This window comes from Sarcophilus harrisii, chromosome 2 (genome assembly GCF_902635505.1).
Source record: "Sarcophilus harrisii chromosome 2, mSarHar1.11, whole genome shotgun sequence".
Classification (NCBI taxonomy): Eukaryota; Metazoa; Chordata; class Mammalia; order Dasyuromorphia; family Dasyuridae; genus Sarcophilus; species Sarcophilus harrisii.
The window spans coordinates 244,852,274-244,878,084 of NC_045427.1; the positions used below are offsets into that span (position 1 = coordinate 244,852,274).

The 25,811-nt window shown below is 36.5% G+C and overlaps 1 protein-coding gene across 2 annotated transcripts in view; it reads right to left on the reverse strand.

Annotated features, from left to right (window-relative positions):
* Window positions 1-5,868: 5,868 nt before the first annotated feature.
* Window positions 5,869-25,811, reverse strand: part of HELZ2 (helicase with zinc finger 2) — a 40,814-nt gene continuing 20,871 nt past the window's right edge. For both annotated transcript variants that reach the window (XM_012554098.3, XM_023494447.1), the window contains 9 exons: window positions 24,582-24,749; window positions 24,221-24,365; window positions 23,738-23,854; window positions 20,678-20,873; window positions 20,254-20,388; window positions 17,575-17,793; window positions 9,671-9,827; window positions 9,097-9,264; window positions 5,869-8,503 (listed from right to left, as the gene is read on the reverse strand). In XM_012554098.3, the coding sequence (XP_012409552.1) occupies window positions 8,379-8,503; window positions 9,097-9,264; window positions 9,671-9,827; window positions 17,575-17,793; window positions 20,254-20,388; window positions 20,678-20,873; window positions 23,738-23,854; window positions 24,221-24,365; window positions 24,582-24,749 (1,430 nt within the window). In that variant the 3' untranslated portion in view covers window positions 5,869-8,378. The remainder of the gene's footprint in view (window positions 8,504-9,096; window positions 9,265-9,670; window positions 9,828-17,574; window positions 17,794-20,253; window positions 20,389-20,677; window positions 20,874-23,737; window positions 23,855-24,220; window positions 24,366-24,581; window positions 24,750-25,811) is intronic.

Below are 25,811 nucleotides of genomic sequence, written 5' to 3' on the forward strand. Positions count from 1 at the left end.
ATGACCCAGTTAGGGACTTTCTTGGCAAAAACACCAAAACGATTTCCATTACTTTCTCCAATTCATTTTATAGATGAGGAAATTAAGGAAAACAGAGTTTAGTGACTTACCAAGTCTAGTAAGTGTCTGAGGCCAGACTTAAACTCAGTAGGATGAAGTTTCCTGACTCCAGGCCCAGTACTCTATCCACTGTGCCACTTAGATTCCCTTATTATGAATGGATATTTTGATACCTAGTATGAGTAGAAAAATTATTTTTGTATACAAAACTACAATACATTCAGATGAGATTTTGGAAAGAAATGACCTGTGATGTCAAATTGAGAACTTGGATCTCTTTGTTAACAGTATAGAATGGTGCTTAGATTGTGTGGGAATAATATAATGTCCAAAAGAGGCAGGAAAAGATCTTTTATTTCTTCAAAAGTAGAGAAAAGTTTCTTGGCATTAAAGTGACAAACTACCTTCTTGAAGACTTCAGAAGTGAAGTATGAGAGTAACCTTATCCAAGATGCATATGTTTTTAACTGCTAAAGATGATAAAACTAAGTCAAGTCACACAAACATTTGGATACAGAGATGTAATTTTAAAAGAATTGATAATTATATAGAGAAAAGTTTATGAATCACAACTTTTAGGGCCAAAATAAGTTATAGATAATCAAGAGGTTCTCATTTAAGCCATTGAAGAAAAGAACAGAAGAACAAGAGAAAAAAGTAGCAGCAAAAGAAGTGGAGAAGAAAGCAGAGCAAAGAGTCTGAAGTTCTTCTCCTTGGAATTGTGGCAACTAGAGGGAGTCAGCTAAAAGAAGACTAGCAATTTGATTAGTGATAGTTGCAGAAAATTGACATCATTGACCAAGAAATGTCCATTAACAGTGACCTTCCTTGACATCTAGAAGTAATGAAAATTTTCATATGAATCTGTTACTCTTTCCTATTGCCACTCATTCTGATTGAACACAGAATCCAGGCTGAAGATCTAAAAGTATCATTATTGTGAGTGGCTGATTATATTGGTAGATAATGACATTTTGAGTAGGTGCTCAAGAGCTAGAATGGCAAGGATAGGAGATGTATTCCCCTCAACAGGGTTACCACTCAGACCCTGAGGGAGTTTGAATGTAACTTGAAAGGGGAGTTCATTTTTAAGAATCTTTTATTATGGATCTTCTAGTATGATAGTTTGAAAGAGGGAGTCAAACTCAGAAAAAAGCAGAGTACTTCAAGGGACCTTGTATAAATGTTTACAAATGATTTAGTCTGAAGCTTGAAGCACAGATTTAGATTGTTACATAATGAAGGTATCAGAACAAACTATCCTACTCCATTAGTTGTTCATTTTACATGATTCCCCATACTTCTCTGAATTCTTCATATTCATCATTTCTTACCACAGAATAATATTCCATTATGAACATACAGTACAAGTTCTTCAGTCATTCTCTAATTGATGGGCACCCAATTTGTTTCCAGTTCTTTGCTGCCACAGATAGCCAATGCAAGACAAAAAAATAAATATTTCATTATACAAGATCCCAAATACATGATTTTACTGCAGTGACTGGTTCTGATCTTCAACATCAACAAATTGTCCTAATTCTGAATGTCCAGCCTTGCACTGTGTTTATTTCCAATTTATGTTTCCTTCCTATGATCTCTATCATAAAGAGATCAAAAGTTCACTTGGCTTTCTGACAGCCAAATTGAATCCACCACTGTACTGACAAGCTCCTTGCAAATTTTAATATGCAAAAATATCCTGGACAAAGGAAAGCTAAATGTAGTACAGTGGATATTGGTAAGACTTAGAGTCAAGAAGATTTGAATTCAAATTCTGCCCCATTCACTAAATAGCTGTGACACTAGGCAAATTATTTAATGTTTCTCAGGGTCAATTTCTTCACATGTAAAATGTGGGTAATGCTTTGATCCAGCAATGTCTCTACTGAGTCTGTATCCCAAAGAGATCATAAAAAAGGGAAAAAGTCCACATGTGCAAAAAGGTATGTGGCAGCCCTTTTTGTAGTGTCAAGTGAAGTGAGTAGAACCAAGAGAACGTTGTATGCTATAGCAACAACATCACGATAACTCTGATGAACATAGCTCTTTTCAACAATGAGGTGATTTGGGTCAATTCCAATAGACTTGTGATGGAACCATCTGCACCCATAAAGATGACTGCGGGGACTAATGTGGATCACAGCATAATATTTTCATCTTTTTGTTGTTGTTTGCTTGCTTTTTTCCCTTTATGATCTGATTTTTCATGTACAGCATGACAAAAGTGCAATTTATATAGAAGAACTGCATGTTTGACATATGTTGGATTACTTGCTGTCTAGGGAACAGGGTAGAAAGAAAGATGGGAGAAAAAATTAGAACACAAGGTTTTGCAAGGGTGAATATTGCATATAATTTGAAAATTAAAAGATTATTTTTTAAAGTGGGTAATGATAGTACCTACTTCATAGGATTATTGTGAGAATCAAATGAAATACATATATAAAGTGATCTGTAAAATCTAAAGTATTATATAAGTACTAATTATTGTTATCTTTAAGTACTTTACTATTTTCTGGCTTATTTTGACTTGACTGAAAACTTCAAATGCATTTGCTTTTGTAACTTCAAATCCTTCTATTATTGGACACACCTGCAGACATCAGTCTGTTTCAGCAGATTTTCAATGACTACAACATTTAAAGAGGTACCATCTTAGAAATGTCATTCTGGGATATGTTACTTTCCTATTAAGGAGATTGTTAAATGTTGTATTACAATTCATGTAATAGCATATGGCTATTAAGTTTGATGTCACAGTGCTACAAATAAGTATTTTCAGTGTTCTTTGGCTCCAGGTTGATACTCAGTTGCCAGGGCTATATGGATGTTGATAGCCAGCTCTCAGCTCTGAAATTGAGCTGATATGGTGCAGGATTAAGTGGCATTAGGCAAGTCAGACCTTAACTCCATGGTAGTCACAACAGAAAGAGTTTGTTTCCTACCCATGATTTTTCAAAGATCATTAAGAGCAGGCTAATTGATTAATTAATTACTTGATCAATTCCATTTCTTCTAGGACCCTGTGATATAACTCATCCAGGTCTTATGATAGGGAACTCTTTAAGGACCATTAAATACTGCTGGACTATTGTTTCACTTATTTTGGCTTTTCTTGTTAATAATGTTTATTGTTACAAGTCAGAAGGTACAAGTCCTACCTTCTCGGTAGGAAAAAAAAAAGGAAGAATCTAGTAGTTTTGCTTTTTCTGTCATCTGTATCACTGTCTGATCTACTTTAATCAGTAGTCATCACTTTAAAAAAAAAAAGTTTTATTCTGAACTTAAAACACCCTCCCAAAAAAGTTTCTCAATCAGTAGAATAAAAAGAGGATTGTATATAAAACACATTAAATTCCACACATTACTTCCAAAATTGTTTGGTTTATCTGTGCTTTCTTCTGAATTTATTTCTGTTTGGTTTTGTACATTTAGGAAATGTTTTAAGGGTTCCTTTAATTTTTTAGGAGGGGGTGAGTAGGGAGACACATGCTAACCACTACTGTTCATCATTTCTTTCTCTAATCAATGCTAAATGATCTCTCCTCAATGACAGTTATGAAGTTTCCTAATAATAACTAGGAGCATCATAGTTGCTTCCTCCTAAGATCATTCTGTTTTACCCTCTATGTAAAGAGACTCACGACTACTGCCAGATGATGTTAGCACCAATATATCATTTCTGTATTTGTATTTTCTTTTCCCTTTTGAGTAAACTGTAGAAAATACAATCTATGCAGTTGCTAAGTAAAAAAAACATGAATTGGTATGAAAATTAAAGGCACAACATAGCATTAAAATAACTAGGAACTGGATATTATATCTATAAATTAAAGTACTAAGCCAGTTTAGGATTCAAGAAGGCTAGGAATCACCATGTCTCCAGAGGATGGGGGGTAGAGATTAGTATAGGATTAGAAAACAAAACGAAACAAAAATATGGGTTCCCGAGGCAGGATTACAGTGTTGGACCTCTTATGCTATCAAGTGACCAACTTCACCAAAAATAAGCTTGGGTCAAAAAAGAGAAATAATAAAACAACTTTCTTCCTACCCCTCTGCCACCTCCCCTACTACAGAAGTCAAGTGGGGATTTTTTTTAGATTTTTTCCCATGTCTAACTTTTTATTTTTTAATTTCGTAATATTCAGTTTCGATTGTTGGGAATTGTTATTCTTTCCATTTTCATTGTTGTAGTAATTTTATATATTGTCTGCCTGGTTCTGCTCACAAAACTTTGTATCAGTTCATGTAAGTCCTTATTCTCTGGACTCATCATGCCATTTCTTAGAAAAAAGTAAAATTCCATTACATTCATGTGCCAGTTTGTTTAGTTATTTACCAATCAATGCATACGTACTTTGTTTCCAGTTCTTTGCTACCACAAAACCTCCTCTTCATTATAATGGCTGGCTTTCAGGGTGATTTCTGAAAAATCTAGATTTACATGACTTACATGCAGAGTGAAGTAAACAGAACCAGAATGTTATACACGGTAACCACAATATTGTATGATTATCAGTTGTGAATGACCTAGCTATTTTCAGAAATACAGTGATCCAAGACAATTCCAAAAGACTCATGACAAAAAAATATTATCTACATCAAGAAAAAGAATTGATGGCATCTGAATGCAGATCAAAACATACTATTTTTCATATACTTTATTTTTTTTGTTTGCGCCTTTCTTTAACAATATGACTCATGTGGAAATGTTTTATATGAATGTACATTATAGAGAAAGAGACAGACAAAGAGTGATTTAAGATTGAGAGAGAGAACCTACATAAAATTGCTTATGATCTTAGGGCGGTGGAAAGAGAGGAAGGGAGAGAGAAACTTGCAACTCAAAAAACTTTTTTAAATGAATGTTGAAAATTGTCTTTATATTTAATTGGAAAAATTAAATAATATTTTTAAAATAATCTCTCAAAGGAAGAGGGGAAGGATAAAAGGGAAAGTCTAAGTGATATAAAAACAAATTAATATCACTTAAAAAATCTATTTTCTTAAAATTTGATAAAAAATAAAATGACCTGTGATAAAGTTAAATCCTTCACAAATATATGTTCAATATATACATAGAACCAGAAAAAATAGCATTTCTCAGCCACATACACAAAAAATCAAATATACTCACTCCTCACCAACTTACCCATAGAGGGACAAGCACAGCCATCCCCCACTTACAGACAGAGGCAAATGCACTAACTTTTTACCTTCCCTATCATATATCAATGTATAAAGTTCAGTGCAAACATTCTCTTACACATAAACAGAGGGGAATAATAGTTTCACTTTTTAAAATACCCAAAGGGGTATTTTTACCCCTTTATTAAAGGGGTAAATATTCAATCTCACATGAACACACATAGAAAATCACTCTTTCCTAACAAATCATAATCTCTTTCACATATACACCCATAGAGTGAAGCATCCATTGTCCTCTCCAACACACACAAATCCATCACCAGAGCAGCAGATACTCATCTCTCCCCATCAATACTATCACCCCACCCCACCCCCAACACACATATCCATAAAAACAAATTCATTTCTCAAATCTAACATAGGTGACCCCTATGGGCACATAGATGGCATTTTCCATCTCTCCCCTTTTCCTCTAAAAATGTTTAAGCCTCAATCATTCACTCACTCACAGGCACTCTGTCTCTCAATCACACACAAGTGCACACATATACAAACACACACATGGGCAGACATCTCATTCTCTACCATTCCCAGTATTTTCATATACACAAAACACAATACTATCTTGAGACATCAAACTACAATTCATGAGTATTGCTGTTATAATAAAATTAATTTAATATTAAATCATACAAGTGCATAGTCCAAGCTTAGGTATAAAAAAATGGAATGTTGAAGTCTATATCCTTGATTTGTCAAACATTCAAATCAGACAATTAGGTCCTTTCCTTAAGGAATGCAAAAGCCAGTAGAAACTACTTTGCAGCAACACATAAAAAACATACCTTGCAGCAATGTGTGCCCTAAAATACATATCTGCCCCACCTCAGTGGCAACTTCAAGAGCTGGCAGAAAAGAACTATTGCACCAAGATCTAGGGTGACAGCAGGTGAGGGGGAGGGAGGAAACTCCATTCCCTGAGCTTGCCACAGTGCTGTGGCTCACAGGAAACCTGAGAGGCAGTGCTCAAAAGCTAGACTCACCTGCTTCTGTTCCCCCCATATGTCATGCCCCTAATTAAGGGCTCCTCTCCTAGGAGCTACATGGTGGGGGAAAGGGAGTGGAGTGGAAAAGGGCAGAATAGAAGGAATTTAGATCCCCCAGTCTGAGAGAATCTGAAAAAATGGAGAAATCTCTAAAGGTCAGACGAACGCTCAAAGGCAGCCTGTGCTGATAGCCGTCTGTACCCAAGTTAGTGAAAGATTTCATCAAGGGAGACCTCAGCTCTTAAGTCCGGGTACCCCTAGTCTGGGCAGATGGTGGGTCCTGTTAAAAACACACAGTATTCCAGCGTTTAATCTTCTCTCCTTCCCTTCCTCCCACCCGCCCTGCTCACTGAGAGCCAGGCACAGTGGAATGCATAAGGTAGCAAGTGATAGAAACGTTTTCCAAGAAGCAGGCAACACAGTATTTCTGCACAAAATACACTGTGGTCCCTACAATGGAGACCAGCCCTGGCTCCAGGCCAATAGGCTGATTTCTTCTTTGTTCCCTCTTTAAAGAGGGCAAATTGGTTTGCTTATATGACATAAAGGCAAGCTCAAGACCAGACAGCAGCAGCTGATGCCCTGAAACAGACAGAGTCCTGGAGAGAGCTGAGTCCTGGCCTGCAGGACTACATAAGATGTGCAAAGCAAGGCCTTCACTGCAGAGGAGCAGGAAGAGGGGTTATAGGCATCCATCCTCCCCACCCCACCACACCCCATCCCCACCCTTTGCCTGACCCTGACTCAGAGGTATCTTGGCTGCAACAGAGGTACAGCCATAGGGGCAAGTGCAGCATTTCTATCCTTACTGCTATTAAGCATGGGGTACTTGGGCTGAGTCTGCTCCAGCCTCTTCTCTGGGCAGCCCTCCACAGCCCTGGGCTTACCTTGCCTTGCACCCCCTACCTGACAAAGACAGCATTATTGCACATCTCCTCCCTTCACATTACAATAGGAGCTTCCCCCAAAATAGCTAGTGCAAACAAGAGTTTGTTGGTTTGAATTTGGTTTTATGCTGCTGTCCAACCCCAAACCTCAAGCCAGGGTGTTGTGGAAGCAGTCTTAAGCTAACCGAGATATATGGGATGTAGTTACTTATTAGGCCGGGGCAATGGTATGCTAAAGGATAAATGCCCATCCTCTCCAGAAAGCTGGGGAAGGTCACCCTGATCTGTCAGTTTATTTGCTGTGACCTCACCCTTCAACCTGGATGCCAGAATCCTTGCTATATTCCCCGTTCTAGCCAATACCAACTGACTATTTTAAAAACCACAACAACAAAAAAACATATTCAATGTACAACACTGACAAGCAAAATCATGGCCACAGATCAACAATTAAATTTTTAAAACAGTCCAGGAATAATGGTTGTTTTTAAGCAGCTTCTCTAAGGGTTCTCTTGCTTCACCCAGAATCTTCTCAGAACAGCACCAAGGATGAACTCCAGAGTTGGGTTTACAGCAGAAATCCCTTGGGCCTCCCCAGACCCCTCACTCTGCCTGGACAGAGAAGAGGCTACACTGCACCTGGAGGCTTCTCAGTCAACAATCTGGCCAGAACACTCTTACTAAGAGCACTTAAAATAGGGCAAGAAGAGTATGGGTTACTACTCAACCTGCTTCTTATCCTTTTTCTCTAAGATTAAAAAGCCAAATGGTTATTCTATTCAAATAATAACAGTTTCCTCCTTCTCTCCAGGGGGTAAGGAGAGGAGAGAAAATTTCTAAAGGATCATGTTATTGCTGGTTCTCTCTGAAGGCTTGGTCCTGGTCTGCTTTGGTCTATTGAGTTCATGTAAGCTAGACATCAGAGGCAGTTCCCCCAGATTCCATCAGTCCCCACTGGCTGCAGTCACAAAAGGCACATGGGGATGCACTAAATGAGGCTCCCTTGGCTAGGAAAAGGGGACAGAAAAAAGGGGAGGATTTTTGGTCAATTTTGTTTTCTCATTGGCATTTTGTAAAATAAAGTACTCAAGATGCTGGACATTCCTGGTGTCGGAGAGAAAAAAGTCTCAAAGAGATTGCAAAGCCATCGGGGGAGAGGGAGAAAGGGGTGGCCATTGACTATCCACCTCTAAGTGCACAAATAAGCCTTATGGCCCAAGAGGACTATATCTTAGTGGTAGATAGCTGGCCTCTGACGCACTTGCACTGAGGAAGCCATGACACAGCATCCCTTCTTGGTGTAGAAATCAATGAGCCGATGCCACATTGGACAGCAACTCAAGAGGTAGTGATTTCCTGCAGAGGAAGAAAGAGGAATTAGAAGCCTTAATGATATACTAGATTTTAGAGTTACATTTATAGAGTCACCTTTATAATATCATTTGATCCTCATACATCACTTTCCTCTCTCTATCCTATCCTTCAATGAAGGAGGCAGTGCAAATGTCATCCCCATTGCACAGATGGAGGTCCAGAAGAACTAAATGGCCAAAGTAACATGGCAATTTAATGTCTACATTGGGACCCTGAGAAGCCATTATCTTTGATCACCCAGTTTTGTAAATATCTACCCTAAATGAAGAGAGACTGAAGAATCAGGTCTCTACCATATAATCCTCCATCATCTCCTGGGACCAATGAGTCAAAATGAATCTGTTTTCATTCAGCCTCTCTCCTACTCTTCTCTATCATATTCAAATCAGCTAGTTCTCTTCCCAGATTAGACCATGGGCCTGAATGTCCAAGATTCTGGTCACTGCTGTTCCACTATGCTTGTGAAAAGTCAGTTAGTGGAATCCCATTTTATTTCCTACCTTCTCCTCCCTCCACTCTGTGTATCACAGCCCTCTCCATGGGCACTTCCTCAGAGAAATCCTGTCCCAACTCACCAATGATGCAGAGCCCCTCTTGGGCCCGAGTGATCCCCACATTGACCTGATGTGGGTCACTGACAAAACCCAGGTGTTTCTTCAGCCAGCTTTTGGTGGGCTTCCCATCAATTTCGCTAAGAGGGCAGGAGCGGACTGTGCTTAGAATGACATATCGCCACTCACTTCCTAAGAGATGAAATCAAGACACAGGAGTGACATCTAAGCATCATATTTTTAAATGATATTTTATTTTCCCCAGTTATATGTAAAATGTTTTTTTTTGTTTTTTAAAAAATATAGTTTCAAATTTTATCCTTACTTCCTATCTCAGTCCTACTCAGTTGAGTTTTACCCTGATTACCCTCTCTTTTGAATTACTTAAAGCTCTTACTTTACCTCCCACCAAAACTATTTCCACTCTCTTCTTCCATTTTCCTCCCCAGTCAATTTAAAAGTTCAGAAAGTCCTATTTCTATTTTACTTCTTTCAAGGAGTTCTCCCTAATTGAAGAGTACTCTATTGAGTACTCTAGCAACACAACTCAAAACAGACTAAATAGCATTTCCCGTTTTCTACCAGGTTTAAGGTTCACCTTGGCTCTTCTTGATGGAGGAGACAGTCACTCCAGTAATTCCCTCCTTTAATAGTCTCTTGTTGATCTCTGATACCTGGGCATTGTATGGGCTGAGGATTGCAATGTCCTTGGGTTTGATGGTCCTATCCAAGGTCAGCTGCTTTGCTATTCGAATCTGTCAACACAGGAATCACAGAAAAGTTCAGAGTGCAATATGAGAGTAATCCTGTTCTAGGCAAAAATCCATCTCAATGAATCTGTCAATCTATTGTGCCAAAAATATAATGGCCAAATCATATTTTAAAATAATATTTTATTTTTCCCCAATTGTATGTAAAAATGATTTTCACTTTTTTTTTAATTTGGAGTTTAAAATTCTATCCCTATTTCCTCCCCTCCCTGAGACAGTAAGCAATCTTAGATAGGATGTATATGTGCAAGCATGTAAAATACTAACATATTAGTCATTTTGTGAAAGAAAAGAAAAGACAGAGATACAGACAGACAGACAGAAATAATATGCTTCAATCTTATATCAATTTTTTATCTGGATGCAGATAACATTTTATCAGGAGTTCTTTGGGATTATTTTGGATCACTGTATTGCTGAGAATAGCTGCAACATTCACAGTTTTCATCATACAATATTGCTGTTACTCTGTAAAATGTTCTCCTAATTCTGCTCACTTCACTCCACATCAGTTCATGTAAGTTGTTCCAGATTTTTCTGAAATCATCCTGCTCATCATTTCTTGCAGCATAATAGTATTCCATATCACATATATCACAACTGTGCACTCCCTTCAATTTCCAATTCTTAGTCACCACAAAAAAAGATGATATAAATATCCTTGTACAATAGGTCATTTTCTTTTTTTCCCCTAATCTCTTTGGGATATAGTAATGTTATTCCCGGGTCAAAGGATATACATGGTTTTACAGCCCTTTAAATAGTTCCAAATTGTTCTCAGAATGGCTGGATTACTTCACAACTTCAACAACAGTGCATTGGTGTTCCAGTTTTCCCATCTCCCCTCCAACATTTATCACTTTACTTTTTCTATCATATTGATCAATCTGATAGGTATGAGGCAATATCTCAGTTATTTTAATCTGCTTTTTTTCTAATCAACAGTGACTTAGAATATTTTTTAAATGACTAAAGATAGCTTTGATATCTGCCTGAATCATTTTTTGAAAATCAGTTTCTAAATTCTAGGATGTTGGTCTATAACATCTCTTACATATTCATAATAAATTATATGACATCACAGAATCAGAGATTCAAAGATAGAGGGGACTTTAAGAGGCCACCACATCCAAACCTCTCATTTTTACAGATTAAAAAACTGAATCCTAGAGAGGTTAAGTTACTTATGCAGCATATAAAATATCTAATAACTGTCTAAAGAAGGATTTGAAATGCAATTTCAATGCTCTATCTACCATATCATGCTCCTTCTCAAGAGGACGACCAAAAAACTAACATGAGAAATCTTAGGTAGAGGTACAGCATAACAATGTGTCTACACATTATGCAAAATGAAGGAAGAGTTCCACTACATTCTACACTGGCCAGAGCACAGCTGAAGAATTATCTTTAATCTGTTCTCACCAAATAAGCTCACTCACTATATCTTATACACAACATTTCATCTAGATCTGCTAGATTCCAGAGAGCAGGACAATGAGTGGTTGATAAGCCAAGTTTTGTTCAGTAAGGTAGACCTTCTTCATATCTAACATTGTCCAAAATTGGAATGAGTTGGCAAAGAGTAAACTAAGTAGTAACTGATCAACTAGATAATTGTTGAAAAAAACTGACATGTAAATGTACCTGAATGTTACTGTGTAGTTAAAAAATGTCTAATTCAGAGAATCAAGGAAGTTTTGTATGAATTGAGATAGAGCAATACAGAAGTAATAAACTGAAAAATATAAATAATCACCACAACAGTTGTAAAGGATAACTGAACTGTGAAATGTGAGTTGTAAAGTGTAAAGAAAAGAAAACAACTGACAGGCAGAACCAAAATGGTAGAGTAAAGGCTGGGATTCACTGAGTCTTCCGCCAAAATCCTCCCAGTTCCTTAAATAATGGCTCTAAACAATTTTTAGAGAGTCAGAACACACAAAAAAGAACAGAGCACTTTTTCCAGCCAAAAATTCAACAGGTCAGCAGGAAAGGGTTGACAGTAAGGTGAGAGGGCCTTGGGAAACCAACAAACCAGAATTGAGCATGAGTGTTGGTGGTGGCATCAGCTTCCAGAGGCCTCAAATCACAGGAAGTCTCTTTATTAATTCTCTTTTGCTTTAGAACTTAGAGCCACAGTAGAGCAGGGACACTCCTCACAGTTCCAGGCCAGAAAAGAATGCGGTCAAATTCTTAGAAGACTCTCTGAAAATCCCTAAAGCTTGGGACAATGCATCCTCTACTCTAGAATGGAGTCCTACTCTAACAAAGAGTTAAAAGCCAAGTAATAGACTGGGAAAATAAAGAGAAAAAGATTCTCACCATAAAAAGCTACTATGGTGGCAAGGAAAATCAAAATATACACTCTGAAGAAGAGAACAAAGTTAAAGCTCCTACAACCAAAGCCTCCAAGAAAAATAAGAATGGATCACAGGCTAAAAAAGAGCTCAAAAAGAATTTTGAAAAGCAAGTAAAAAAGAGAGAGGAAAAAATTGGGAAAAGAATTGAGAATGGTGCAAAAGAATTACAAAAAGCAAATGAGGAGAAGAATACTTTAAAAAACAAAATTAGCCAAATGAGAAAGGAGGTACAAAAGCTTACTTAAGAAATCATGTTGCCTAATTCTCTGAAAATTAGTACTGGACAGGAATGACTTGATGAGAAATCAAGAAACAATAATGAAAAAATAGAAAACAATGTGAAATATCAAATGACCTGGAAAATAGATCCAGGAGAGATAATTTTAAAATTATTGGTCTAATGTGTATGTATTTGTGTGTGGGGGGGGTTATTTGTGAGGAAGTGTGTGTATGTATGTGTGTATATATCTACAGAGGTATATATATATATATCTGAACTGTAGCTTGCTTGGGGTGGTAGTGGGGATGAAAGGGGGGGGGGAATCAAGTAAATAAGGTGTGCAGCAGAGAACCAAAGAACAGTTTATGAGGAAGTAAAGAAAAAATGAACATTCATGAATATAATTTCTTATACATACATACATATATATTTTCTTGAACTGGTAATTTGTTGTATATTTTGAATCCTCCTTGATATTCTGCTGGACACATGACAGTGTTCTCTGTTGTTTTGCTTTATTTTGTTTTATATTTCTTTTTTGTTTTTGTTTTTGTTTTAATTTTTTAAAAAGATTAAAAAAAATAAAAATAAAAATTATTGGTCTACATAAAAGCCCTAATCAAAAAAAATCAAAAAAAAAAAAAAAAAAAAAAAAAGCCTGGACATCATCTTTGAAGAAATTATCAAAGAAAACTGTCCTGATATTCTAGAACCAGAGGGCAAAATAGAATTTGAAGAATCTACCAATCACCTCCTGAAAGAGACGCCAAAATGAAAACTCTTGAGCCAATTTCTAGACCTCCTAAGTCAAGGAGAAAATATTGCAAGTATACAGAAAGAAACAATTCAAGTATAGTGGAACCACAGTCAGAATGACATAAGATTTAGCAGCTTCTATATTAAAGGATTGCGGGGGCTTTGATATATATATATATATATCAGAGAAACTTGCTCCAAATTTTTTTCTCAGTTACTTTAATGTGAAATTCAAGAGAGCAATGGAGCTAGGATTACAACCAAGAATCATCTACCCAGAAAAACTGATAAAATCCTTCAGAGGAAAAGGTGGATATTCAATGAAATAAAAGACTTTCAAGCATTTGTGATGAAAAGACCAGAGCTATCTTTTTTATAATGGCAAGAAACTAGAAATTGAGTGGATGCCCATCAGTTGGGGAATGGCTGAATAAGTTATGTTATACGAATATAATGGAATATTATTGTTCTATAAGAAATGATGAGCATGCTGATTTCAGAAAAGCCTGGAAAGATTTGACATGAACTGATGCTAAGTGAAGTGAGTAGAACCAAGAGAACATTGTGCACAGCAACAAAATTATGTGGTAATCAACTGTGATGAATTTGGTTCTTTTCAACAGTGAGGTGATTCAAGGCAATTCCAATAGACTTGTGATGAAAAAAAGCTATTCACATTTAGAGAGAGGACTATGGAGACCAAATGTGGTTCACAGCATGGGATTTTCATCTTTTTTTTTTTTGTTATTGCTGTTTGCTTGCTTGGTTTTTTTTTCTTCTCATTTTTTCCCTTTTGATTTGATTTTTCTTGAGCAGTATGGTAAATGTAGAAATTGTTGAGAATTGCACATGTTTAACCTATGTTGGATTACTAGCTGTCTAGGAGAGAGGGAGGGTGGAGGTGGAAGGAGAAAATTTGGAACACAAGGTTTGCAAGGGTAAATGCTGAAAACTATGCATATGTTTTGAAAATAAAAAGCTTTTTAAAAAAAGAAATAAAACTATCTTTGCATATGCTTGAAAATAAAAAGCTATGATTATTTTTAAAAAGAAAAGAAAAAACCAGAGATAAATAGAAAATTTTATTTTCAAATACAGGACTCAGGAGAAGCATAAGGAGGTAATCAGGAAAGGAATATAAGGGACTTAATAAGGTTTATCTGTTTATATTCCTACATGGAAGATGATACTTATAACTCATAAGAACAATCTCATTATTATCACAGTTAGGGGTACATAAATTCAGAAGGCATAGGCATGAATTGGATATAAAGGGATAAAATCTAAAAAAATAAAATCAAAGGGTAGAAGAATAGGACAGGAAGAGGTGTGGTATAAATTATCTGCCTTAAAAGAGGCAAGAAAAAGCTTTTGCCATGGAAGGGAAGAAGGAGAGGGCAAAGAAGGAGGAATGAGTGAACTTTAATCTCATCAGAATTGGCTCAAAGAGGAAATAACATACGTACACAATATGAGTATAGAAATCTATATTAGCCTGCAGGAAAATAGGAAGGGAAGGGGATAAGAGAAGGCTTATCCTTTAAGGAGAAGCAAAATATTTTTGAGAAAGGTCAGAGTAAAAGGAGAGAATAGAATAAATAGGGAAAATGCAGTTAACAATAGTAACTGAGAAAAAAATTTGGAGCAAGTTTCTCTGATATATATATATATATATCAAAGCCCCCGCAATCCTTTAATATAGAAGCTGCTAAATCTTATGTCATTCTGACTGTGGTTCCACTATACTTGAATTGTTTCTTTCTGTATACTTGCAATATTTTCTCCTTGACTTAGGAGGTCTAGAAATTGGCTCAAGAGTTTTCATTTTGGCGTCTCTTTCAGGAGGTGATTGGTAGATTCTTCAAATTCTATTTTGCCCTCTGGTTCTAGAATATCAGGACAGTTTTCTTTGATAATTTCTTCAAAGATGATGTCCAGGCTTGTTTTTTTTTTTTTTTTTTTTTTTTGATTTTTTTTGATTAGGGCTTTTATGTAGACCAATAATTTTTATTTTTATTTTTTTTAATCTTTTTAAAAAATTAAAACAAAAACAAAAACAAATATATATAGGGAATGGAATCAAATTTATATTAAAAAAAAATAAAAGCCATTCCCCAATTGATAAATGATCAAAAGATACGAACTAAGTCCAAAGGGCTATAAAATTAGACTTTGACCTAACAATATTTGACATGAATCCCAAAAGATATTTTTTTAAAAAAGGAAAAGGACTTATATGTACACAAAATATTTATAGCAGTTCTTTTCTCAGGCCAAACAATCAGAAATTGAGGGGATGTCCATCAACTGGGAAATGGTTGAATATATTGTGGTATGTGGTTATAATGGAATATTATTGTTCTATATGAAATGATGAGCAGGATGCTCTCAAAAAACCTGGAAAGTCCTCCATGAACTCAAGCATAGTGAAATGTACTGTGTAGAAAGTAATGGCAATGTTGTGTGATGGTCAGCTATAAATGACTTTGTTATTCTCAGCAATACAATGATCCAAGACTACTCTGAAGGATTCATGATGAAAAATGGTATCCATATCCAGAGAAAGAACTGATTGTATCTGAATATCCTGTTACAGGACTTGAAAACTAGCAGGAATCATTGGATTCCTTGAGATGAAAATTTGTTGATAAAGACTGTTTCAGGACTTGAAAACCATCAGGAATCAATGGATTTCCAACACAAGATAAGACTGTTGCAGGACTTGAAAACCAGCAGGAATCACTGGATTCCTGAGATGAAAAATTGTTGATGAGACTATTGCAGGACTTCAAAACTTGCAGGAGTTATTGGAATCCTGGCACATGAACTAATGGACAATAGATTTCTTTTGGACTATTTCTAGGACTTATGGACATGTATAATTCCTCATGTTGATTCATGTTATTTGTTACATCACTATTAGCCTGTGTTATATTACTATGTGCTTATGTAATTTATGTAATTATGTGTAATACCTCCCATATTGATGGATACAGGATTGTATCTGAATACACTTTTTAAAATTTGTATTAAGGTTTTTTCACAACATGACTTTTATGGAAATGTTTTGCATAACTTCACATGTGCCTTCTCAATGCAGGTGGAGATGAGGAGAAAGGAGAGAATCTGAAACTCACAGTTTTAAAAACAAAGTAAATAAATTATTTTACATGTAATTGGGAAAAATAAAAATATATTTAAAATTTTAAAAAGAAAATAAAGGAACTAATTGAAAAATAATTATAAAAATAAATAATGAAATATGCCTCTTTCCTCATGGCAGAAATATATTAATATTTTAGAGCATAATGATGAATATTGGGCCAGATGTAATCATTGTACTGGATGTTTTTGCTTTATACATTTTCTCTATTACAAGGGAGGATTCAGGTTGGAAAAGAGGAAATGCTATTAAATAATAGCATGTAACATTTACATAGTCACTACTATGTGCCATGAACTATACCCTAAGTGCTTTATAATTATTATTTCATTACCTCACAACAATCCTGGGAGGTAGGTGCTATTTTACAGTTGAGGAAACTGAGGCAAACAGAAGTTAAGTGATAGCCAGGGAAATATCCAAGGCTGGATTTAAACTCTAATCTTCCTGAGTTCAGGCTCCAGATTTTATCTACTACATCACCTAGCTGAAATATGAATTTGAAGAATTCTCTTCTCCCAGAACATAGCCAAAGATACGTAACAATTCTTTTCTCATTTTGGAGGGAAATTGACTAGGCTAGCTTTCTTGATCTTGGTAGCTGAATAAAATTGGCATTCACCTTAGATCCACACTAATCTTTAATTTATTGTCATAAAAATCTTTCCAGAATTTCCAGAAAAGACTGTGATATAAAGGAAAAAAGAATCAATAAAACATTTTTTAAAAGGTGACAAAATAACTTTTTAACAGTAATATTAATAATTTCCCTCCAAAATGGGGAAAGAATTGTCTCAAGAGAAATTATGGCTCATTGTTAAAAGATTTTAAGCAAAAGCTAGATAATGATTGTCAAGACAGTTTTAAAGGAGATTCTTACTTGGTAAAGGTTTGGAGTAAATTTGATGACTTGTGAGGGTCTTTCCACTGAGACTATGATCTTGGGATGTGCAGTGTGGATCCCCTCTACCAGTTCTGTTACAGAGCCCCAGGCTGCTGAGGCAGTTGATAAGGGGACAGACTCTCCCCAGACAAAAGAAGAAAATTTTGGGTTGTTGTTTTTGTTTTGAGAGAATGTTTGAAAAGTTCACAACAGCATTTCAGTGACATGGTCCCTTCCAATCCCTGAACTCTGTGATTCACAATGCTCACTACTAGGCTCTTGTACCTGGAAAATTCTCCAGTCCTTCAAGGTGTCCCCCACCTCCCAGCTTTGACTTGAGCACTTACCACCTGCTCCACTTCATCTTGGTTAGCTTTGGAGTTTTCATTTCCTTCATCTGTGGAGACTACCAGACTCTTCTCTTCTCCCTGGACATAGCCAAAGATGATGGGACAGCTTTCTTGATCTTGGTGGCTGAAGACACTTGGCGTTCGCCTTAGTTCCATGCTAGTCTTTAATTTATTGTCATAAAATTCTTTGGAAGGGAATTTGCAGATGTCCTTGTGCTATTAGGGGCAAGAAACAGATGGAGTTGGAACAAATAAAACAATCCATTTTGCCTTTCTTTGTATCTTCAGCCTTTTGCATAGTGCAAATATTTAATATAACTTGGTTAACTATCATTCCAAGGTATAGGAATTTGTTAATCAAGAGGTTATAAATGGGCAGAAAAGTCAAGACAACATCAGATAACCAACTTGGCTTCAGGAGAATATATTAAATGTGGAGAAGATCCATTCCTTATGGCACAATCAATGTTACCAATGATTCAATATTTCAAAATGTTCACCCTGATGGCTCTTTGAACAGACTTAATTAGAAATTTTCAAGCCACCTCTGCTTGGTCAAATGCCCTATTCACGTCTTCCATATCTTTATCAGATTTTTCTTTTTCACTATATTCATACAACAATACAACATAGCACCAGTCATATGACTGAGGAACACAGACCTCAAAGTTAAAGGGAAAAAGTTATAACTTAGGTGGTTTATCTGTTAATAAGCATTTCAAAAAACAATAGGTAACAACTGCCAGAGGACCAACAGAAGACCACAGCTCAAGTAAATTGCAAGATATATGACCTCCATTTTGAGACTACTGTCTCAAGACCTCCCGAGCTTCTCTCTCCTTCCAACCCTTCTTCTTGCCTTCTCTTTAACTTTCTTGCTCTCTTCTGTCTTTTTCTCCTCTTATGTCTTCTCTGTCATTCTTTCTTTCTCTTTATTGCTCCCTACTCTACTTCCTATTTCTCCTATAGGAAGGAACTATCTAACCTTTGGCTTGATTTCCTCAGTGAATAGACAGTATCAGGCATCTGTAGACATTTAACAAATATTTGTTCAATTGAACTGCTTCCTCCCTCACTCCCTCTGTGTCTCTCATTTCCTTCTACACTATTCTCAACTGTCTTCTCCCTCCCTCTTTTTTCCTCCATATCTTTTCCTCTTTTTTTCCCCTCTTAGTTTATTAATCAGACCCAAGATTTCATTGGTCTAAAGAGTTTCATCTAACATCCTTTTCTCCTTCAGTCACAAGGCCTTTTACAGGGCAAATCAAGCCCTCCTAATCAAAGATCTTTTCTTCCAGTAATTGGGAAATAACCTAATTCTATTCATAGATCCTCTTTTTCCCAGGTGATTCCTCCTACTGATCTGTCACTGTGACCTCAAGAAAGCTAAATGGCCCTTTGTTGCCATGTGACCAATGATTCAAAAAGTGGAAATTGGATTGTGTGAAAGAGCACATCTATAGGGGTATCTGTATTTGTAGTAGGAAATGGGTCAGTGGCTATATATATATATCTCTGCATATATCTAGCATGCAATGCATACAGAATAAGTTTTATATCTGTCTATATATTTAAGGGGAAGGATGTGTGTGTGTACTTTGTGTGTCTATGAGTGTATTAGTTCCTGTTATTGTATACGCAAATAACTTTTTATCTATAAGAGCATCTCTATGTTCATATGTATAAATGTAGGAATGTGGGTATGATTGTGTATATGTGGCTGTATTTATAGGTATTTGTGAAGCAACTGGGTATATATATAAATATGTATATTGGGAAAATTGAAGGAATCAAAAGAGAAAGTGGTTAATTGTGGGAAATGAGTGAACCACATTGACTCCATCTTGTTTCTGGAACTAGCTTTATGGGTCAATTATGGGTCTAATCCAATTTCTGTCTTGTGAGAAAACTTTATTCAACTGGGAGAATTAGGGAAAACATTACTGAATTGTTTGAACTTAGTTCTTTGTGACTGGGAAGCTGGACTACCTCTACCTGTTGTTTAGAGACCCTTAACTAAGGGTCTCTTAGGATCATAACTAATATAAGGACTATAATTAAGGTTATGTTGATCAGAAATCCAGTCAGATCCAAAGATTGACATGAAGAGTTTTCTTACAATTGTACAACTCAAGCAATCTGTGTATTTTATCGGATGATTGGCCCCAAACTTATCAATAAGTTATTATTTCCGTGTTCCTTTGATTGTTTACAGATACTTGGGAGGAAGGATTTACCTCTTTTTTGAATTTAGAGAATTGCAACTGTTACCTTTCCCCCTCACAACTTGGAAAGTCCTTAATTTTTCATTCAATTAGAAAGCAGATAACTTAATGCTGTATTGTTTCTTTTTAATTAATTAGTTTTATTTGTTTTTAATACATAAAAATCCATCTCCTCCTCTATTCAGAACCAGTCCTAAGTTGAGGAGGTCTGATCTCCATTTGTTGTGCAATTGCTATGCATTGCTTAGCAATAATAATAAATCAAAATCCTTGGAAACTTGAACCTTTGTTTCCTCAGTCATTTAATCGTTACCTCTCACTGTATGCATGTGCCTATGTGTATGAAGATACCTACTGGTATAAATTTGTTTTTTTGTGGGTGAGGAGGGGTTTGGGGAGTAAAGTATTAAAGGAATAGGAAAAAGAAAAAGAAAGGGATCGGGCCTCTCACCATTCGATACTGTGTGTCCAGCATCCAGGCTTGACGATGGTAACGCTCGAAGAGGGACTTCTCCAAGCCCAGGTTTTGACAGTGATCATTCTTTACAAAAGGCTGAAGCTGTTTGTGGTCCCCTAGCAACACCACCTGGAACCCAAATAGGAAAGAGTTTCATCCAGGCCTAGAGATAAACACGGGCAGGGTCTCCAGCCTTTGACTTATATCCCTTTTAGACATCTTGACCTCATTACTCCTCCTAATTGTATCTAATTCCTAGGTCTCTTTTTTGGACCAAGAAAGATCAGGCACTGGAGGTACATGCAATAACTCTTTGTACCAGATATTATTCCAACTATTTCACTTGCTCTACTCCCTCATTACTCCAAAGGAAAAATAGGCCAGAAAAATGGGAAAATTAAGATGGGCACTATCTCACCTTCTCAGCCCGGGGAAAGTTAACAAGGGGGATGAGGCTTTCAGGCTCTGTGGACATGCCAGCTTCATCAATGAGAATTTGTTTGACATTGAGTTGTTTGGTGAGAATGGAGGAGGCTGAACAGGAGCAAGTACAGAGGATTATGTCATGGTTGCTTAGTTCATATTTCCGGGCCGTCGTGGTGATGGACTTATATCTGAGAAGTCAAATAAAAGAAATCAAAAAGAATCAAGAATTCATGGCAAGGCTGAGCTAATATAATAAAAATGACAATTCCGTCTAAACTGGTCTACTTGTTCGATGCCATACCAATCAAACTGCCAAAAACTTATTTTATAGAACTAGAAGAAATAATAACAAAATTCATCTCAAAGAACAAAAGGTCAAGAATATTAAGGGAATTAATGGGGAAAAAATTCAAAGGATGATGGCTTAGCAGTACCAAACCTAAACCTATATTATAAAGCAGCAGTCATCAAAACCATTTGGTACTAGCTAAGAAACAGAGTGGTAGATCAGTGAAATAGATAAAATATACACAACACAATAACCAGGGTTATAGTAATCTAGAAACCCCCAAACTCCAATTTCTGGAATAAGAACTCACTATTTGACAAAAATTGCTGGGAAAACTGAAAAACAATATGTCAGAAATTCAGCATAGATCTATATCTCATACCACATACCAAAATAAGGTCAAAATGGGTACATGATTTGGGCATAAAGAATGATACTATAAACAAATTAGGAGAGCAAGAGATAATTTACTTATCAGATTGTTGGAGAAGGGAGAAATTGATGACCAAAGAAGAACTAGAGAACATTATAAAAGGCAAAATGGACAGCTTTGATTAGATTAAATTAAAAAGCTTTTGCACAAACAAAATCAACAGAAACAAGATTAAAAGGGAAGTACAAAGCTAGGGGAAAAATTTTTACAGCCAGTATTTCTAATAAAGGTCTCATTTCTAAAAAATATTAAACACCTGTGTCAAATTTATACGAATACAAGTCATCCCCAATTGATAAAAGATCAAAGGACATGGTGAACAGATAATTTTCAGACAATGAAATTAAAGCCATCTATAGCCATATGAAAAAAATGCTCTAAATTATTGATTAGAGAAATGCAAATTAAAACAAATCTGAGATACCAGTTCACACCTCTCAGATTAGCTAAAATGACAGGAAAAGATGATGATAAATGTTGAAGGGGATGTGGAAAACTAATGCATCCTTGGTGGAATTGTGAAATGATCCAAACATTCTGGAGAGTAATCTGGAACTATGATCAAAGGGCTATCAAACTGTGTATACCCTTTGACCCAGCATTGCCACTCTTGGGTCTGTATCTCAAAGAAATCATAAAGAAAGGAAAAGGATCCACATATGAAAAAATATTTGTAGCAGCTCTTTTTGTGGTAGCAAAGAATTGAAAAATGAGTAGATGGCCATCAATTGGGGAATGGTTAAATAAGTTGTGGTATATGAAAGTAATGGAATATTATTGTTCTATTAAAAATGATGAACGAGGTGGTTTTAGAAAGACCTGGAAAGATTTACACAGACTGATACTGAGAACATCAATAAGCAGAATAATGCACTGTATACAATAACAGCAAGAATGTGCAATGATCAATATGAAAGACTTGGTTATTCTCAGTGGTTCAGTGATCCAAAGCAATCCCAGTAGACTTTGGACAGAAAATGTTATTTGCATCCAGAAAAAGAACTATAAAGATTGAATGTAAATCAACATATTTTGTTCACTTCTTTTTTCTGTTTTTTTCCCTCTCCCATGGTTTTTCCTTTTTGCTCTGAATTTTCTCTTCCAACATGATTCATAAATTCACAAATCAATTTTTAAAAAATATAAATAAGCTGACATTGAAATTAAATTTTTAAAAGAGTCAAAAAGAGCTAGAGGGAAACACCAACATTAAGAAACATGAACCTAATGTATGACTATGCATTTTTGTTATATGCCTTTTGTTGTTCTTTTTCTCCAGTGGTGGGGTGGTGAAAGGTTGGACAGGAGGGAGAAAATATATAGAAAAGATAGAGAAACCTCATAAATACCAAAATATTTATAGCAATACTTTTTGTAATATATAAGATGCCCATTTACTGAGAAGAAGTATATACATGAATGTAATAGAATATATGCTGAACCAAGATGAAGAGAAATATGGGATGTTTACAATTGATACAAAGTGAAGTAAGCAGAACTAGAAATGACAACAATAATGTAAACAGGGACAGAAAAATCTAAACTGAACACTGTGTAACTATAATTATCAAGTTTGACACCAAGGAAGAGATAAGAATGCACCTGTCCCTCTTTTCTTTGGGGGTATATATATGGATACTCTATTAGACTTAATATACTGACTAGTATGTCTCAGAACTTTTTCTTCCTTTTAAAATTATTTATTATAAAGAGAGGATCTCCAGGTTCATGGGAGGGGAGGGAGGGGAGAGGAGTATATTGGGAAATTTTTTTTAAAGAAATAATATGCCATATTTAACCTATATCAGATTGCCTGTTGTCTCGAGGAGGGAAGAGATGGGGAAGGAAGGAGAAAATTTTGGAACACAAGGTTTTGCAGAGGTGAATGTTGAAAACTATTTTTGCATATATTTGGAAAAATAAAATACTATTTAAAAATAAAAGAAGTAAAAAGAAACAACCTGCTATTCAAAAAGATCAGGGGTCATATTCTAGAATGTCTAGCTCCATCAGGTATGACACAATTGTAATTGTTACAGAATGTCTCCATCTATCACCAGTACAGTAACAAAGTGACTATTCTAGAACCTGGAAAGCAGATTGATACATTTATGTACCCTCCTGCTCCAGAACATTTAAAGCTTTTCTGATTAGATTTTCACTCTGCCTCTTTTCTCAACACATCGATCCCCACCCCAAAACACAACACACCACACACCCACACACACACACACACACACACACACACACACCATTATCAGACTCTCTAGAGTTTCCAGTCAGGCCTTCAGAAACACTTCTTTCCCAACTCTTCCCCAGGAGCTACTCACAGTTCAATCTCTTCCTCTGAAAACTGATCCCCCATCTTCACTCTGGTATCAAATTCCATAATCTTGCGAGCATATGGATTGGACGGCATCCGGATACGATGATGAAGGATGATCTGTCTGAGGAGGGAGGTTGTGATTCAGTTTCTGTGCTCCATCTCTTCCTACCTTATCTTATTCTGAGCCAAAGTAACCATACTGAGGCACCAAGTCTACTGCTCAGGATTGGGTTCCTGTGGATCTAGGCAGACCATTCCACTCATGCCATGCCCTGTGAACAAGTCTAGACCTCTACCCAAATCCAACCTGATCACCAACTTGGTTCCCACCACTGCTCATGTAACATACAGACATCAAGATAGGGAAAAGAGTGGGAGTAGGGAGAAGACTCATATATTTATACACAAATGCACTCAGCGGCACATTAGGAGAGAGAAACATATTATTCTATGTATTAGCATGGTTTACACAAGATACTCTTCCTACCTGAGCTCAGGTTTTGTCTTCCCTTCCCGGAGATTTTTGCGAAACATATTTCTATAGCTCCCAGGTACAGGGAATTCCATGGCCTCCATCTGTTCACTATATACTTGCAATGGTCTGAGTTCCTCCTTCCACTGAAGGAGGATTTCTGGGAAAAAAGACTGATATTAGTGTATGATCTTTCTTAGCCCTTAACCCTAAGTAAGGAGATACCTAACCTATCACTTACTCCACCAAGTGTCAGATGAAGATATTAACCCTGTATCTGCCTAAGGACAAAATAAGATGGAAGATATTGAGCTACCCATTGTAGAAAGAAAAACTGAAGGCAAATATTTCCTGCTAAATGGCTGAATCAACTTACCTGAAACAACATCAACAGATTTGTTGGATGGCCCACAATATAGGATGCACTTCTCCCCTTTGTCTTTCTTCTCCCCTCTCAAGGGCAGCGGAGCAGTTTCAGGCTTCTCCTGGTTTAGCTTATGGAACCAGTATACAATATGGACCCCGACCATCGTCTTCCCAGTGCCTAAAGCCCCAGAAACAGGTATCAGCAATGTGAGCTCACTCTTCCCCCATCTTGGCCTACAGTCTCACTTCATCTTCAATTGGCTCTTAATGGTCTCCTCAAGACCCCAAACAGGAGTCAAGAGACTGCATGCTTTGGTAGCAAAAATCACTAGATTTCAATTCAGAGGATCTGATTTTGAATCTGGACTCTTATCAGCTATGCGACTTTGGGAAACACATTTAACCTCTCTTAGACTATCTATGGATTGAATCTTCCAGTGTTAGGTAGCGAGGTATGCTGCATTACCTATGGCCTAAGGAAAACAATTCCCTTCTAAGCATGTTACACATCTTCCCTAGTCTGTTTTGCCTACAATAAGGAAGGAATATGACACTCTGTGTTATACAGTCTTCCCAATAATCCCCTCATTTTATACAGGAGCAAATGCCCCTGTCCCAACATGATGAGAACTGGAGGAGGAAAGATAACTATAGACAATACTTAGTTCTCCACATTCTTAATCTGAACCCAGAGATGAAAAAGAATTAGATCCAAATCCTTCAAGTGTAGCGGAAAAAACACTCCAAAAATGTGTTCAAATCCCAACAGAGCTACCTATATGGCCTCAGGTAAACCACTTCGACTCAATTTTCTCATTTAAAAAATGGGCTTATATCCCAAAGAGATCATAAAGAAGGGAAAGGGACCTGTATGTGCATGAATGTTTGTGGCAGCCCTCTTTGTAGTGGCTAGAAACTGGAAACTGAGTGGATGCCCATCAGTTGGAGAATGGCTGAATAAATTGTGTTATATGAATATTATGGAATATTATTGTTCTGTAAGAAATGACCAACAGGATGATTTCAGAAAGGCCTGGAGAGACTTACATGAACTGATGCTGAGTGAAATGAGCAGGACCAGGAGATCATCATATACTTCAACAACAATACTATATGATGACCAGTTCTGATGGACCTGGCCATCCTCAGCAATGAGATCAACCAAATCATGTCCAATGGAGCAGTAATGAACTGAACCAGCTACATCCAGAGAAAGAACTCTGGAAGATGACTAAAAACC